This window comes from Fulmarus glacialis, unplaced genomic scaffold (genome assembly GCF_000690835.1).
Source record: "Fulmarus glacialis isolate BGI_N327 unplaced genomic scaffold, ASM69083v1 scaffold44203, whole genome shotgun sequence".
NCBI lineage: Eukaryota > Metazoa > Chordata > Aves > Procellariiformes > Procellariidae > Fulmarus > Fulmarus glacialis.
In genome coordinates this window covers 22,313-40,426 of record NW_009204458.1, presented here as the reverse complement: position 1 = coordinate 40,426, position 18,114 = coordinate 22,313, and the positions used below count along the sequence as shown (strand labels likewise).

Here is an 18,114-nt window from a genome sequence, read left to right as displayed (position 1 = left end):
CCACCACTGATTACAGAGGGAGAGTACAGAGACCAGCTTTATAACCTGCGCACCCAAAGCACACGTATTTAAAGTATGTGGTGTAAATGCTTCCTCTGAATGGCCACAGAGGAGTTAGTACAACCTAGCTTCTGCACTGTGAATTCACATTCTAGCAAACCGTGCTCTACTAGGAAATCCTGAACAAGGCTTCTGCATCACACCATAATAAAAATAAAGCAACAAATGCTGCAAGCCTATGTTATCTTAAAGTGTCATTACTAGCTTTGGGGCCTTGCCCAAGTTAAGTCCAGCTGGAAAATGCAGTAGTTAAAAAATTTAAGCATGTTTTCAATAAAATAAATCACCTGCAATTTTGTAGACTTAAACGCATTAGGACTGGGCCGATTTGAATTGCTGGTGATTTCAATTAAATTGGAAACATAGAGCTGAATTATCTGCCTTGTGCAGAACATTATACTTGGGCAGAACTGGACATCAGATGCTGTCAAAACTAATTTTTCCTGTCTCTTAAACTGGAGATAGTGACTAGCACTCATTCTTTAGACAAGAAATTTGTGGCATGAACAGAGGTCCCAGCTCTGGAACAAAACTGAATGCTCTGAGTAAATGAGAAGAAGAAACTAGGGGGAAAAAAAAACCCAAAACCCCAAAAAACAAGCTATAGGTGGTGGTAATTTTAAAAAGTTACTTTAAAATCATTTTAACTTTACTTGTCATGCAACATGAGGTGGTTACAGAATATAGCTGATAGTGACCTCTTAAGCTAAAGAATATTCTTGACTTAAAATAGATAATAATAAATTGGATGTTCAAATGGAGATTTACATTCTTTAGGAACTGTTGGGAAATAAACAGTGGACTTATGAATATCATATTTTTCAGTATAAAGGAGATCTTACTTCAACTGAATTGAGCACCGTCATGAATAGCAGTTTAACTATATGCATGACGAATGATCATCAAATATTTCACTTTCTACCTGTGTGATTACATTTTGATAATTTCCTACCATACGACACTTATTCAAAGACACTCATGTATGTTTTCATCACTGAAAAAACACACTATAAACAAGTGAAGTTAGTCAGGGTGATAATACAGTACTTCATATACTTCAGTACTTATTTAAGCATTGAACATACATATTCACCATCATAAATCTCCCACCATCATACAATTGATTTACATTTCAGTGAAACAGAGAGTTTCAGCATTCCTGTAAACATTGCAGGTGTACTTGCCAACTTTTAAAGCAATAGGCTGATGCCTGGTAAACAGTATGTTGGTTTTGCTCTCTACATAGAGCCTCCTACACATAAATCACTTAAAGCAGAGAAAGAGGTGGTACTCCTCCTTTGTTCCCTTTATTTCCCAGTTAGATCAGATTCTCTTTAGTAGCTGTAACATAAAGAATGAATAAAAATAGAGTATATAAGCCTATAATTGAAATGCATTGTAAGAAACCCACGATAAAATTTGATCAGCATCCATGCTTGTTGCTACTTGCTGTCAGTTCAATTTTTACCTGTGATGTCATGTGAGGTCACATTTCTGCAGTGCCAAACAATGGCACAGAAATGTCTCATTTAAATTACAATGGTCTATCTTTCACCCCAAAACATTCCAGTGCATGCTCACGCATTTTGAAGTTTGCTTTGTAGGACTTAATGGATAGATATTAACTGCACTGTACAGTAAGCCTGGGTTAAAAGCTGCTTTTATTCATAAGTGTCCTGTGCAATCTGGCATATGGGATCAAGGTTTATTTGTCTGACACAAATCCCAGTGAAAGCATTCAGAATATTATTTATATAACTGACTGAAGTTTAGTTACCACATGCCAAGATCCAGTGTGAGGAGGAGATGATTAAAAAGAGACCTAAAATGGCCTTTAAAGGTATATACAGGATAAGATAAAGAAGGTAGGGATTGATTTTTCCCATACAAGGCAAAAAAAAAGTAATTTAAATATTAATAAACCTTCTGTGAGAGCCAGACTATTGAACAGTCTGCCTGAATCATTGTCGATCCACTTTTACTAGAAAGCTTCAAAATGAGATTACGCATTTGTTAAGGAGTGAAGGAAAAAAAGCATTCTGCTCCAATGGAGACAAGTTGGCAAGTACATGAATTTATTGCTATAAAAATCAGACAATATAAATATTTGCAAAACCCAGAAAAAAATTGTCATACATACACACACAAAAATAATATCCAACAAAAATAAAAGCACTGATGGAATGGGTGACACGCAGTGCAGGGCCCCAGGTATCATTCTAGCTTATTTAGTGCATCTTTGTTAAGCTAGGCACTATTGCTTGAATCAATGGAGTGATTCAAGAACCCAAAGACAAATTTGGTTAACTTAGGAAAAAAAAAGTTTTAAAAAAAAAAGGAAAAAAAAAGAGAGCCGTTTTGACGGAGATCCAGAACATATGCTTTCAGCTTCTAGACCAGATTTACAGGGCTATTTCAGTCTTTAAAGCAGACTTGAAAACAGCACAAGAGGCTTTCCCATAATTTAGCAAACAATTCACTGTTAATGTTCTTTTCCATGTGAGGGAAGTGGTTTGAATTATAGTACACCAGAGGAAAGACAGTAGAAGTAGAGACTCAAAGAAGAGAGAAAGGGAGGGTATAGAAGGACTTTTATCCTGGATCTGCTTCATACATGGAGGGCTCTCTGGCTCATCAATGACCCAACAGAACTGACTAAGTCAAATGTCACAATTCATGTTACATGAGTTGAAGAGCTTCAAAATGCTAATAAGGCAACATTGATGCTAATGAAGCTACTAGTCAGAGGCATGCAGGTATGTGGTGGCGGTCACTACACCTCCCTGAGACAGGAGGGGGTACCTTCAAGGCGTCTAAAAATGCTCTGCTTCTAAAAGTAGACTTTTTTTGACATAGAGAAGCCCACTGAAATCACAAACAGACAGAGTAAAGGCAAAATAACAGTGAGGGAGGATCTCAGAGATATGCACATCTAGAACACCTCAAGAAATTCTGCAAGACATGAATAGACTACAGAAGAGACAGAGACAAAGAAAAGCATCTCCAGGAAATAGTGCAATCTAATAGATTTCAGTTAAACACAAGTTAAGGTGAAAAAAAAAAATCTAAGACGCTGCTTTAGTAATACCAAGCTACTGAGCGGGTGGAATATCTACATTTAGAAAAAAGCCCCAAAAGGTTAATGCTTGCATTAGAATATCTGGATTAATAAAGGATGGGTAAAACCAGGCTGATAACTGTGGTGATTTTCCTGCCCATAATTAAGAGAGGGAAACAGAGAAATAATTCTAGTTTTAATAGAACTCTGTTAACTGACAAATCAAAGCAGAACATGATTCAGAGAGACCAAAACAGAAAGGACTGTGTAATATTTGTTCCATATTTTCAGTAGTTTTTATTAAAAAATGTAAATTTAAACATTTATAAATTTTTTAAAAACCCCACATACAAACTTTCCTTCCAAATCCTTGTATTTTAATTACATCAGTGCACGGCACCAGCATCTTAACACCAGCAAACCCAAAGAGACTGCAATGACAATGAGAAGCAACAAGGGATGTCTAATAGACTTAGAACATGAAAAGGGAATAAAGCAATCAAAAAAACAAATCAGTGCAGTAGACTGGAAGCTAGTGGATAAGGACAGGGAGGAGACACCATGATACACAAGGGCCTTTCAGTTGTTTAAAACACTTACCAAAAAAATCTAATGTCCTCAAAATAGCTGCCAAAGTTTAAATGGGCATGTTGCCCTACTGTAAATTATAATTATCACCAGCCAGTTACTCATGAAGAAGCCAATAAAAGCAAATAATTATGAAAGGCTAGGTAAAGTAAGGATTAAAAGAGAGATAACGCCTTGCAATATTGCCAAAGAAGATTTGAGGTGAAAACTCTTAAAACATTCACAAAAACTATGAACATTGTCTCTTTCATGAAACACTGCTATCAAGAGCAGTGTCTTGGAAGCTGATGAAGTTAAGTAATCAGTGATTAAGGCAGGCAGACCCAGTTTGTCTTTTATTTAAAAATCTCATTTGCCAGTGGATACTAAGCTACAGACTTTAATTTCCAATGCAGGATACTGAAATATTTGCTATCCTTACAATAATACTGAGAGAGCAATGCAGAGGATATCACCTGAAAATAGCAAACAACTGGAGCATGATGAATGCACACAACACTGGGAAGAAGAGGAGAATCTGCCTATTCCCCATCATTTTGACTAAGAACAGAACAGAAAAAGAAGAATTTACAAAAAGGATGAGTAGGACTGGCCAGGGCAGTCATCTTCTCTGCTGGATGCAAATAGATGCCTGCTTTCATTACAGGACATAGATGAGGGAGACAGTCACTAATCAGATCAATTCAATTCCCACTGGCCTCATGCTCAAGGCTGAGCTATCTGACTTTCTTGTTACAATCATGGAGAGTTTGATAGAACTATTCAAGATCTGAACACAGGAACTCCAAAGAAGTTCATGACAAAATTTAAAGCTGTTTGAATCAGTGCCAATGCATGCATCCAGCAAGTGTCTGTAAGGTCACTGAGACAATTGCATCCCTACTCACAGACAAAACAGGCATGACTTAACGTCCTATACAGTTTCCTTGAACCCAAAAATATAGTCAGGAAAGGTCCTAGCATCGAAATGTTCAGCCTGCCATCACTTTTCTCTGAAGCCTGGGACTAAATGAACTTTTTACCGTGTCCTGGGTGCTAGCTTTTTATCTGTGACAGGCCCTACAGTCCGAAATTAAACACTGCTCATCTGCTCTGTCCTGCTCAGACCAACACCAACCACCTCTCTTTCACCTAAATCTTCTAAAGTGTCTTGCTCGATAGAGCTAAATTCAAACAGATTCATAATGCCATCACAGAGAGTTTCAGGCAAAACTCCTAGTCCTGTCAGGATGAAGCTATACCTGCCTAAAGGTTTTGCATTAGACATCAAATTAAAAAAGTAGGAACTGAGATAAAATGTCTGAAGTGACATTCTTTCCAGAAACAGCCCTTCTTCCTATAAATACAAAACAAAGCTCTCCTGTGATTTACCTCTGTTTCATCCCACAAAAGTTTGGATTAAAATCTAGCAGTTTAGAAAGCTGTTTTCCTTTCTAAGAATTGTTTTAATTCCTCTTACATGAAGAGCACCACAAGAAAAGGAACTTAGAATTCCCAGCCTATTCAATGCCGCCTCCTGCTGTCACGATGCTGATATTACAGCTTGCTGATATTACAGAAAGCTCAGCCTGTCATTGCAAGTGGATATAAACTTGTTTTGAGATTCTCAAGGCACTGTAAGATACTTAGCTACCTGAATTCCATTGAAATCAATACCATAGAAGTAACTAAATCCAGTGCACTGCGAGGAATAAAGCTATCTCATTTGCAGCTGGCCTAGGAAAAGTTTGAAGTTAGGGCTTTACTTTCAGCTTGGAATTATTCATGTGAATTTAGATATAGCACCCAGATAGTTGTATTTTTCCCGCATGTGAAGCAAACGCATTCTTAATAACAGATAAGCAGTGAAAATAAGTCCAGCAACTATTACAAAGATTATCCTTTCTCTGCATTTTAAGTGTTATTTTGGAAAAACCCCAAAGCAAAAAACCCTGAAGAATTTAATTAAATTTAAAATGTGAAAGCATCAGGCAGAGAGCGCCTTTATAGAATAAGCTTTGCAGGCAACAAGCAGTCACGGTTCAGGTATATAACCTTTTGTTCAGCAAGGTGCACTTAGTGTATTGGACACAACCATACTTACTTATATGAATGCGTGCATGCTGCAATGAAATAACCTTCCGCTATGGCTCCCTCAAAAAGGCACTGCAAGAAATCTCTTTTTATAACTTTCCCTATGATTTTCCTTTATCTCCATGTATATTCAGAAAGATCTCAGGCTACCATGACAACCACAGAGATGAAGTTTACTCTAGTGGAACAAATACTTGGACCTTCACCCACTGGCCTTCCCTAGTGTGATACAAAATCCCGTGAGTTCATTTACGTATGCAAGCTGTGTTATATTACACTGAAGGCACTCACCTTACCACAGATGTCATTAATAGCCACATGAACAAAGATGGATGCCTCTTCTATACCTTCCAGGTACACGTGTCGGTAACCTGAAACAGAGTGAACAAAGCTGACAAGGAGCTGAAACATGCTAGCAAGAGCATCTAGAGACTGTCCTTCTGTAAACAGCCAAAGAAATTAACCATTTTTTTCCCAGCTCCTCCCCACAATAAGCATCCAGGCTTGTGCATCACCTAGCCACACATGCTGCCGTTTCTTCTTCTCCCTTTTATTTTACAAAAAAGCCGTGTCATGTTTTTTCTAGTGCCCATTATTGCTGCTGTCAATCTGTGATTTAAACTTGACTACATTCTTTCTTGGGTACTTACAGTCCATTATTAATACTGTAAACATGTCAACCAAGTTCATTTTATTGAGACTGGATGTTTGTTTTCAATCTTAAAGAGAAACTTTTTTCTTTACTTTGAAAGAAAAGAAAAATATACACAGAAGAAGCTTTAATGTGAAAGAAGACTGAATTGAAAACAGAAATAGGAAACTGACAGAAAATGGCATTTAATGACCTGAATCCCATCATTAGAATAGGTAACTACCTGTTCTATATTAAACTATTACTGATAGTAATAAGAACAATCAAAACTCTAGTGTCTTTGAAAAACTGATGTGAAGAAAATGGAGGAAAAAGCAGTATGAAATAATAGGAGTAAAGATTCTATATGGTAGTCTTCCAAGCCCACAATATTTTGCCATCCTGCTTAGAAATCTTACCCATTTTTTGAAAATCTAGTCCCATAGAGTTAATTGATTTAGTCTTCATCATCATATAAGTCAGTAGTGGACCAAGGTAGAGAACTCAGGGTCCAAACTCCCAGTCTCTTGTTCTAACTAGAAATTTCTGCAGCAGACACATGCATACACATTAATCCAGCATTTGCAGCTTCAGTTATCACAGAAAAAAAGTCCTAGCCAACTGATTTGGGATTTCACCATTTCTATCTTACCTGGCATCATACTGCTGAAAGCTATTGTTCTCTGTCCAATAAAATCACGCCCAATTGGATCATGATCCCACACAAGGAACCGAATCAGTGCAATCTCTGGCATGTGTACTGTGAACACCAACGTTTCCTCCCACATTGGGTTAAAACCTCGGAATGAAGGAATCAGCTTTTAGATATTTCGTTCACAAGATGCAAGAAGAAAGAAGACTGCCTACAGAAGGAATGCCTAAACTGCAATGTCATTCTAGTTTTCCTAATAGTTTGATGATTGTTCTTGGAAAATCTCAGCAGGAGACACAACAGCACAAGAATTTGCAAGAAACAGAGTTGGATCTTACTTAAATTTGGCCCTGCTTTCAGCAGGTGTTTGGACAACCTGACTTTCTTTTGATTACAGCAAGCTCAAAATACCATTCTTTCATACACAATGAGAAGTCAGACAAATGACGTGTTTTACACGAAGACCTTCACAACGTTATACCAACTCAGTCGAACAATTCAGGACCCAAGTCTGATTAACATCAAGAATGCTTAAATAAATTTTTCAGTGCTTTGCCATAATAGGCACAAAATTTCATCTACTTGTATCTTCATGAACAAAACTTGCCTGAAAGAGGATGTTTCAGCCATAAAAAACCTAAACCCCACATAATCTTACCGTTATCATCAACTACTCTAGTTTGTTCTTTGAAGCAATCAACAGGTAAGCCTATAACTTCTACTTCAACAAATGGATCTATGATCTGGAAAACAGAAAGTAACAAATATTGAAAAGAAAGAGTGACAAAGATGAAATTCAAGCACATGGCTTTTACAATGTGGGCATTGTACGTTATTGTATTAACTTTCTGTAATGGATTATTATGCTGATGAGAGATCTCTGGCTAAATCATCTAAAAACATAGTTTAGAATGATCATGTTGTATGCATTTGTGACCATTATGATCTGTTCTATTCTATTTCTGTGTTCTAAAATGAACTTTGAACACTGGTCTGCATATGAACATTTTCTAATTTAGTGGATATTTGAGTAAAATCTTTAAAATTTATTCAAAACAGACATGATGATAAATATGTTCTAAAGCAGCAACATTAAAAAATCCCAACAAGAATCATCTGTTTAAAGTCTCAGTGTCATCATGGCACAATGGACAAGGCAATGGTCAAAACAAATGGGAGGTATGAGTTCTATCTCTGACCGATTGGCAAACATTTCCTATTACTACCTTCCATTTCTGGAAGAAAGTCTGCTTAGAATGTAAGCTTGAAAAACTACAGCATGCCTTGTAGAAGGTTGCTGTGATTACCTAAGACTAGGAGGCCTTTGACTCTGTTGAGACCTCTTTTAATTAAATGTGAACCTCAATTGAATTACAAGTTCCCTGAAGGCAACAGTGGGAAGAACATTCTGGGGATCATAGAGGAGGACCATCCTGGCACAGAGTTTTTACATTCTACTAGGTAGCCACAGAGATATCCCTGTAATCGGCCTCAACCTCTAAGTTTTTAATTAGTGTATAAGTATCTCCTGTGTTCTCTGAAAGGATGACAAGTTTTGACAGAGTTGAGTCTCAGGGTGACACCTCTATCCCTATTCACAAGGAGTGGGAAAAGGCAGGTAGCTTTAAAAGATTAATCTGTGTTCCAGCCTGTGATGTGGCTCATATAAAAACCTATGCTGGACCCATTCAATTATATGTCATTTGAAACAGCAACCTGATACTCAAATCCACCATCCATCTCCCAGTAAGTAAGTAACACTGAAGACAAGAGTACCTCTAATCAACTATTAGATTTTTTGAAAGCTTGTTGTTGCTTTCAGATACCAAGAATGTAAACAGCCAATGTGATCTCAGCAAGAATGAAGAATCTTTTTGATGCTTAGGAGAACACAAACGTTCCTTGTGCCCATATCCCTATAGAATACTTTACCACTAAAGAAAAATCAGGTGTGTTATATCTACTTTTTGTTACTCTTTGAAAGACACCTCATTCTCAGTAGGAAAGACTACACAGTGTATTTGTCAAACATCTTATCTTGTTTGCCTAGCTCTGTTCTACAAAATCTTTTTCATAACATAGAGTGGTCAGCACAATAAAGGTCTGATTTTTCTCCGGTATAATTATATGCAAAGGAAACATATAAAATGAAACATGGAATTTTAAACACCACCTAACTTACTGTAGCTTTCAACAGGGCTTTTATTTCTGAGGGTAGGCTTATGTAGTGTAGCTACCTGACTTAGCTCAGACACTGACAGCAGTCAAATCAGGGAGCACAGGAAATTGGGTAGGATGAGCCAGCCTACAACTGCTTGGCTGGAGGTTAAACTAACCCTTCCTCAGGGTTAAACTAACTACAAGTTTGGTATCTGGACAGACGGGGTGCAGAGTGTTTCTTAAGATTATTTAGGCATTTTATCTTAGCAGTGTTGATTTTCCTATATATTGTTGGCTCCTGACACAGGGAGTAAGTTTGTGTGTTTTGCAGGCACTTCTAGAGTAATGACTTAAAACATGACTGTTTGCAGTTGTAGGGAACTGGATTCAAGGGCTCAGGTAGCTTTCTTCTAAGGTTATGTTCTGCATGAGCTAATTCCCCTACTGTTCAGGATAAAAAAGAATTCCAACAGATTATTCTTCATATTCTGAAATATGAGTGCAATCTGAATTAGGACAAATTCCATGCTGTTGCATATGTGATATATTAAAAATAGAAATAAAGAAAGAAATAGAAATGGAAACAAATTAATTAAAACACAGATAAGTTCACTAAACCCTCAGTATGCCTCTACTGTGTTTGTTTTTTAGGGAAGTTTACCTGGTTTGATGTATTCACCTAAGGAGTTCTGTGGAGAAAGAGTATTTAGAAGCTGATTGCAACACTCATATAAAATTCAAGCATGCAAGAACTCATTTGAGAGGTTTGATTCTAATTGCAAAAGGGTAAAAGGAAATTTTAATTCTGACAAAACTTCATCCTAGCATTCATTAAAGACTAACATTTAATAAAGTCATGTGGATGACATTGCAACACCAACAAACAGCACAAGAAATGAAGAAGAAAGCCTCTTTAAAAAGTTGCCAAAAGGTTGCAAATCTGGCTCCTTTAAGTCTGATATTTCATTAAGTGAAGTTGCCAGGGCTTTTATAAAACAAATAAGGGAGCACAAAAAAAAAAAAAAAAAAAAAAGAAAGAAAAAAAAATCACACAACAGAAACCAAAATGAAGGACAGAAAGAAAGCATGTAATAATACTGTGCTAAATGGAGGACCGGGAGCAGATTCATGCAAGCAGAGGGAAGGACTCCCAAGTAACTCTGCTTGCCTTGCCTGACAAGCTTAGCAGTTTTCTACATTTATTTTTAAGAGACAGACTGACTTGGCTCTATTTGCGAGGGTGTTTTGGAGGAAGGAGGACATTTAGAGTACTATGGTGAGTAGAAACTCATCACGATGAGCTTATTGGCCCTTTTTTGCTTCTCCTGCAGGCACTGTATTGACAATTGGAGGAAAAACATCAAACCATTGCTGTGATGCTTAGAAGTGAAGAAAACCACCTAAAGATCTAGGATGCTAAAGACCTAATTTATTCATATTCTATGTCTCCTGACAGATAACTGCAGGAAGTTAAATCCTCATGCTTAGCCCAGCCAATATGAAAATAAACCTTCTCCAACACACAAGAACAATCACCGACTGTCCCATACCTCTCCTCTGTCTCCCAACATGGAATCACGTGGTTTTGGGAGTTGTTGACCACTGATAATTCTTAGAACCAGCTGTTTCTTCAATTGACCAGGCAATGGGTCTTCAGAATTTGGATTAAAGACACCTGTAAGAAAGAGAAGTCATATAATGTGAAAGAAGTGCAATTTTGGGGATAACTTTAGTTACAGATACCTTCTGGCTTATTTGCTTCTAGCACCAGAAATGCATTTTTAAACAAACTGTAATAAAGATCCACACCCACTCTTCTCATGCAATAAGTGATCCACTTATTTTGCTCGTTTTTGTTACCTTGACACATGCAGTTCGGTTTGAGGACATAGCCACAGTTCCCATTGGCACTAAATTTGGCCCGGTTCAGTTGCAGCATTCTCCCCTCTGACTGGTAGTTTAGTGCAACTATTTTAAAAAAAAAACAAAGGTGATATTACTTACAGAGTATATTAACAACATTCTTGTTTGTAGAACCAAGGTAAAGGAAGGACACCTAAATACATTTTCACATTTGACTTCTTGGATGCAAAACCTCAAATGTTTTATGAAAAAGAATTCTTTTATATAACATATATCACAGCTTCAGGGAGAGAAGCTCTCCAAAAGAGTCTGAACTCTGAAGTCCTCTTGCATTTGAGAAGTTAATTTATTTCCATTTATCAGACAACTACTCGCACGTAAGACACATGTTTGAGGTAATCCATCTAGGTAACAACATAGACAGTAACAAGGATGACTCAATTGTCAGTAAAGTTGGATGAGCAGAGAACTCAGAGTATTTTAAGGGGTGATTCCGGAACTCCTATTAAAACATCCCTCCCAAAATAAAACAAAAATAAACAAGTTTTCTTTCTGCTCACCAAGTTGGCAGCCAGCATTCCAGAATGGCTGGGGATTGTAGTTGCTAGAGTCCACACGATAAGAAGATGGGTAGATGCGGGACAACTGATGCTGGTTGAAAAGTAGATACTGTGCTGGCTTTTGCTGCAGTATCTGGTGGGCTTTTGTTTCACTGAAAGATGAAACCTGCCAGCTGGAGGAAACTACAAAGAAGAGAGGAGAAGATTAGAGGTAATCTCCTTATTTATTTATTTATTATCTAGATAAAGCATTCAAAACTACATAGCACTAGTTCCTTATAACTATCAAGCATCATTTGAATACATCCCACTCAGAGGGAACTATGCTTTTCTTGTATTACAGCAAAATCACTGTGCTTATTGGAGGAGTTATGGTTGGGAAGATCAAGCTGAATATAATGAATTACCTGAATCTTCATTAAGAAGTTTAAAAAAAATTCCCTAAGATTTTTTTAATTTGCTCAAGGAAAGTGTGTTTTCTGGTAAGCAATTCTCTCTTTCTGACACTTTTAACTAAAACTTTATTCCTGTCAGAATAAGATGCAGAAAACTTAGAAAGAGGACTGAATAGTCTAGAAATTTAATGCTGGTATTTCATCAGATTTGACTTAAAAATCTAAACTTTAAGCTTGAAATGCTCTTCAGACCTTCTGCCCAAGAGCATAACTAAGTCCTCTGTTATTTCCCAAGATAAAAGTGTTGTGTAGCAGCTTTTATACAAGCTAGCAAAGACTACATATGTACTATTTACTACTTGTAGTAACTTTTTCTCCTTTATGGAAGCTGTCACACAACTCTAGACTCACTTTGTGGATTCTGAATGGCAAGTGGTCAGCTATTTCAAAATAGTATAGCTTTATTGTGTGCAGCTCTTCTGTTAAAATCTTTTCAGGGTGGGGGAAAAACAAAGAGAAAAACAGTTTTTAATAAGAAGATATGTAAGAACATAAACCTTTCCGTTTCTTTTTATAGCAACTATTTTCAGCAGACTTTTAGTTCAACCTACTTTCAGTTTCAACATCATGGATGCCAACAGACTTGGTGTATTTCACCAGGTCAGAGAGTGCCCTGGACAGCTTCATTGTTTTCTTCTGTCGGTTTATCCTAGAAAGATAAACCAAATTAATTTCCCATTAATTAAGGGGCAAATTTTATCTTTCATATTTAAAAATAAATCAGGGTAAAGAAATACAAGAAGGTTTTCTTCCACCAAGGAGGTACTTAATAGTTTTATACCACACAGAGCTTCACTGTCAAAGCATAGAAGTTGTGGAACCAACGGCATGAAAGTATACAGAACAAGTAAGTCCTGTTCTTACGTGTTAAAGGCAGACATAAGTATTCACCTATTAAGATCTGGTGGGGAGGACTCTAAATTGCTTTGACCAAAGGGTGGAATATCTATGCACATATGTATTTACTTCTCAAGTCAAGTGCTAACCAAAAAACTTTTTAAATCCCAAAGAAATAGTAAGAAAGTAATGCTCTGATCCTCCTCATTTGCTTCAGGTTATTACTAACAGCATATCTACTACCAAAGAAAGCTCCAAAGTATCCTAGAGAACTGCTTAATCTGATTTCTTACTTTTGAAGCCTGAAGCTTAAGCAACCATTCTGCAAAGGATCTTTGATGTCAGGATTTTTGAAAAGGCAATTTCAAAAGAAAAATCAAAATCATCACCTGAATGTTGATGCAACTTCATTCAGCAAATTATAAAACAATAAACAAAAATCAGCTGGGGACATGATACATGCAAATCCACCTTAATGGATTCACTGGGCCACCAGTCAAATGGCCTATAGGTCAGACAGATGAGATGGTAAGAGCTCAAAGCTCAAAGTCCACTGTACTTTGCTAATTAGTCTGAATGTCACCAAGAGATCATTCTGATGACCTTGTGGCAGACATCGGATCTACCCTTATACCAGATTCCTGTCACGCGCCTGCAACCTTCAACAAATTGGCTTCTAGATCTGAAGCATATGTATTTAGTGGGTACATTTATGTAGGTATCTTTTTTAGAAACAAAATTGCCAAATCACTTGTTAACAAACCTGCTGTAATGTACAGAGCTCCTGGCTAAATTTCCTTGAGAATCCGAATCATCTTCACCCTCTTCCAGACTTGTTGCCTTTTTCAATTTGCTTCCTTTTTTCTGTGCCACAAGGAAATAAAACCATAATACCGTAACCATCTGATCAACATTTGAGCAGCTGGATACAATTCTGCTTTGTTACGCCAATGAGTATGTTACTTACAGAAAATGGGAAATGACAGCTTTTGTAATACTCAGTATTGCAGAACGATACGCATGCACATGGGGAACACTCAGCCCAAGGTCAAAGCCTTTTTATAAAGGAATCACAAATCCTCAGATAAAAGGTGCAAATGAATTTTTACGTTTTTCAGATTAGATCTTGGATGCTTTTACTTTGATGTAAATTAAAACCGTTATGCACAATAATAACCAGTTTTCCAGCCTATTTATTCAGTGAACAGTCTGATAGCAAGCCTCTGCCAGACAATACAATTATGATATGCCTCTCTATCACTGTGTGCAAAGAAAAAACCTGTGCAAGAATACAATATTTAGTGTAGACTTAATCTATCGGGTGGCTCACCTTGCGTTTAGAAAAACTGCCCATCAATGACCGGCTGTGCCTTTTATTGGTACTGAAGTCTTCCCCAGATTCCCCATCATCCTCAAGTTTATTCTAAAGCAACCAAACAGAAAGAATAATGTAGCAGACCAAACAGAATGCTACAGGCAGCATATTTGAACATCATTAGAAATAGTTTGGGAAGCAATCCTCCCTAAAGTGTCAACAGAACTGGACCAGACCCATGCAGACTTTTTTTTTCAAAGCTGAGTACAAGACCTTGTATCCCAGCAATAATTGCCATCATTTTTGTCCATGGTAACTTTCAGAGCAGAGAGAAATCACACAAATACCTAACCCCGATTTTATTTTCATCCAAGCAAAGTTTGAATGCTCCCATACCATATACATTCATTGACACCAGACTGGTTTTTAGCTTAATATTTGAAAAGCATAGTTTAACAGGACTTACCTCTGCAAATTACACAGTTTTACAAGGATAATCCATGGTAAGAAAGAAACAAAATTCTCATAATCCCTAAAAATGTATATACTTCATTGATGTCACTGGTTTTTAAGATGACCTTACAGTTTCATTGTTTCCTAAACTAATAAAACACAGACTATTCTGGTTAACACCTTTGCAAAAGGATTCTTGAAGTCTTGGCCTTGTAGTGCATCTTAAAGAATAACTGTCTGATACATTATATAAATCATTAGGCTTAAAAATACATACAAAACTCAGGCCAAAGAAAGTTTTGGGAAGCTGATTTTTAGTTCTCATCTAGTTTTAATTCCCAGTTAGTACACCTGCTTATTATTGGCAGATGTCCAATGTTTTTCATTTGCATGCAACAATCTTCCTAAGCTTTTTGTGGTTTATTACAAATTCTAAAATGACAATGCCTCAAGTTCATGAAGTGTAGTCTGTGGGCTGAGTACATTTTTATAAATAAGCATTACTATAAAATTAAAATACAAATGTAAATGCATTGAACATAGAGAACCCAAGGAAAAAAAGCCCAACTTTCATATGCACTTTTTATAATGGAAAATAAAATCCTTTCTGTTGAAAAGTCATTTGACGTGTACATTTCATGCTCCAATTGCTGTGTGCGCAAGAAAAAAAGCTTTGTGTATCTGACAGTGATGTTCACCTGGCATCATCATTAAATGAATGAATTCATCTATGAATCTGAAGTCAATAATACATGATTTATTCAGTAAGCTAATAAAACACAACAAATGGAAATGCTAAACGTCTCTTTCTCTGAAGTCACTGGAGAAAGTCATTGGACTTTGGAGAAAGAGGTGGTTAGCATTTCAGTTTATATTTTGAAGGACTGCCATATTTCATTATTCATCTGCAATAACAGACTATCCCTCTGCATCAAGTGTGAACCGTAAAACCAGCTAAAATTAAAATCTCATTATCAGCAAAAAATTAAAAAGAAGCTTTTACTAAATGGACATAAATGTGAAAAGTATTCTTCCTTATAATATAGCTTTTATATAAGCAACGTGAGGTATTAATAAGATGTCATGACAAAATATTACAGAAAATATTACAGAAGGGAACGTGGTTTTTTATATATTGAAATAGACAAATATGTGGTGGTCAGGGCAGTCATCCAAGAATGGAAAACATAGCTTCAAAATCCCAGTTCCACCTAAGTCTGAATGGGGACACGAACCTGGCTCTCCCACATCCCAGGTGAACATTGTGGCAATCTGGTTATTCTTGAGTTGTATTATCCTAGTTAACCTAGACAGGAGACAGGGACCTAATGGCAAATAGACTCCACAAAATTCATCATGTGACTCTCACTATCTTGTTTTAAGGGAAGTGCTGAGCATTCTTTAGTTTCATTAGTACTATGATAGCTGCAGACACCTCAGGTAAACTGAACTATCTTTATTGGGGAGTCTCAAAACAGATTTAAAAGCCCAACATTAGACATCCACCTTTGAAAGAATAAGCATTATTGTTATGAAATAATAGTACTATATAGCTACTGAGACAAACAAAACAACAATTAGGTCTAGGGGTAAGTGAAGTACAATAAAACATGTTCACCTTCTTACTATCTGATTTTAGACCAACCTTTCCTGATGATGGTAGAGTGGTAACTGTAAAATTGTTTGGATCTTCACAGTCACGTATTTTGGATTCTTTTATCAGTGAGTCAAGTTTTTTCTTTGCTATATGCTCCACTCTTCTCCTATTAGTAGATGCCTACAAACAGAACAGAATCATTAAACTAGGTAGTGACGAAAAAAGTCTTAGTAATTCCAGCCAGGATTAATGCAAACTAAAATGTTATGTGCAAGAAAAAAAAGAGAAAGGGGAAAAAAAAAAAGAGGTTCTTCATTTGCATAATGTGAAGCAGTTACCTGCAGCTCTGTATCAAACTTAATGTAAGGTACGGAAGGTGTGGAAGCATATGTTAGAAGCCAAGGATGTGTTAACATAGAAATAGTTGTTACTAAGATGACTCCCCATACTGAACTGGATTAACATATGCTATGTTTTGCAGTATGTATTTAGTAAAAAATCTGATCTATTCCATTGTGCTGTCCAATAAGCCATTCTTCACGGAAATTTAACAGATACATGTGGAAACTCTGAGTATATGGTATTTCTCCCACACATTGGGATTGATGGACAGCATTCATATGCTATGTCAAGGTTGACTCTGCAGCTATAATAGATGCAAGATTCTACTGGATGGAATGGGAGAAGCTTTAGAATCTTGATTTCAGCAGTTCAAGGGCAAAATGTAAGAGAACTCCTGTTCCCTCCTGTGTACATCATAGTCCATGTGATGAAGTGGCGGAAACAAAAATAGAAATCCAGAGTTTTCTTTTTCATCCATGAGGCGTAAACTCACAATCTCAGGTCTTTTACGAGGTGACAGATTGTGTTTTCTCAGTAGGCCTTAAGAATTCCTAGTTAAATTTGTCATGAAACAAGCTATGATTTTCTGAGCTCTTCAAAATTTGGCTTGGAAAGCAAACCAGATGTAGCAAATCTCAGATTTAAAGCATCAGTAAACCTCACAGCAAAGTGAACTGTTAGTAACAAAGACAATGAGGTCAGCAAAGCAATGCCTAATGAGCCTTTAGTGAGAATAATACATGCAGCCATAACATGTTACTACCTAATTTTATTATGAAGGATGACACTTTTCTTACTAGCATTCATTTCTCCATCCATTTAATGGAAGAAAAATAGACAATATTTGACATCTCTTTATAAATAGCATATGTGTGGGCTAAGTTGAAAAGAATCATGGCAAAAGTAATTTCTAGCAATGAGAGATCTGCTAACATTTCTGCTTGTTCAAGTATCTGGATTAGGATCCTTTTGAAACAAACCATCTTTAAGTCTAAAAATTATCTGGAAAACTTGCAAAATCAGGATCTGAAGTACCACAGTGCCCCTGATTTCAGCAGGGTTGTCAAATCATCTGCCGTGTTTCCTTTGGATACTGGAAACAGTCTGCCATGCCTGGGATACAGACAAAAGAACTAGAAAACGTAGGAAAACAAGCTGAGCGAACTTTGTTGATCACAGTGAAGTTTCAAAGTCAAGAAATGTCCAATTCTCATTTTGTTAATTTTGCGTAGTTCTAGTTTCTCTGTATAGTTAACTACATAGGTAGCCCCTAAGTGGGTTGTAAAAGATTTTGGTTTGGCTTTCAACTCATTTTCTCCCTGTTCAAAATGGTCATGCCTTGGTACCAGGCCTGATCTTATACAGGTGAAAGCCTGCTGGACTAAACTGTAGCCCCACTGGCTGTACAATACCTTCCACTTTGAAAAGATGCATCAGGTAACAATAAAGAGTCAAAAAACCTGAAGCAAT

At 36.8% G+C, this 18,114-nt stretch overlaps 1 protein-coding gene across 1 annotated transcript in view; it reads right to left on the bottom strand.

Annotated features, from left to right (window-relative positions):
* Window positions 1–18,114, bottom strand: part of PLCH2 (phospholipase C, eta 2) — a 44,305-nt gene that overhangs the window by 7,481 nt on the left and 18,710 nt on the right. The window contains 10 exon segments of the mRNA XM_009574997.1: window positions 6,071–6,150; window positions 7,063–7,209; window positions 7,721–7,805; window positions 10,773–10,897; window positions 11,083–11,190; window positions 11,646–11,828; window positions 12,652–12,749; window positions 13,701–13,801; window positions 14,268–14,360; window positions 16,324–16,482. Of these exon segments, the coding sequence (XP_009573292.1) occupies window positions 6,071–6,150; window positions 7,063–7,209; window positions 7,721–7,805; window positions 10,773–10,897; window positions 11,083–11,190; window positions 11,646–11,828; window positions 12,652–12,749; window positions 13,701–13,801; window positions 14,268–14,360; window positions 16,324–16,482 (1,179 nt within the window).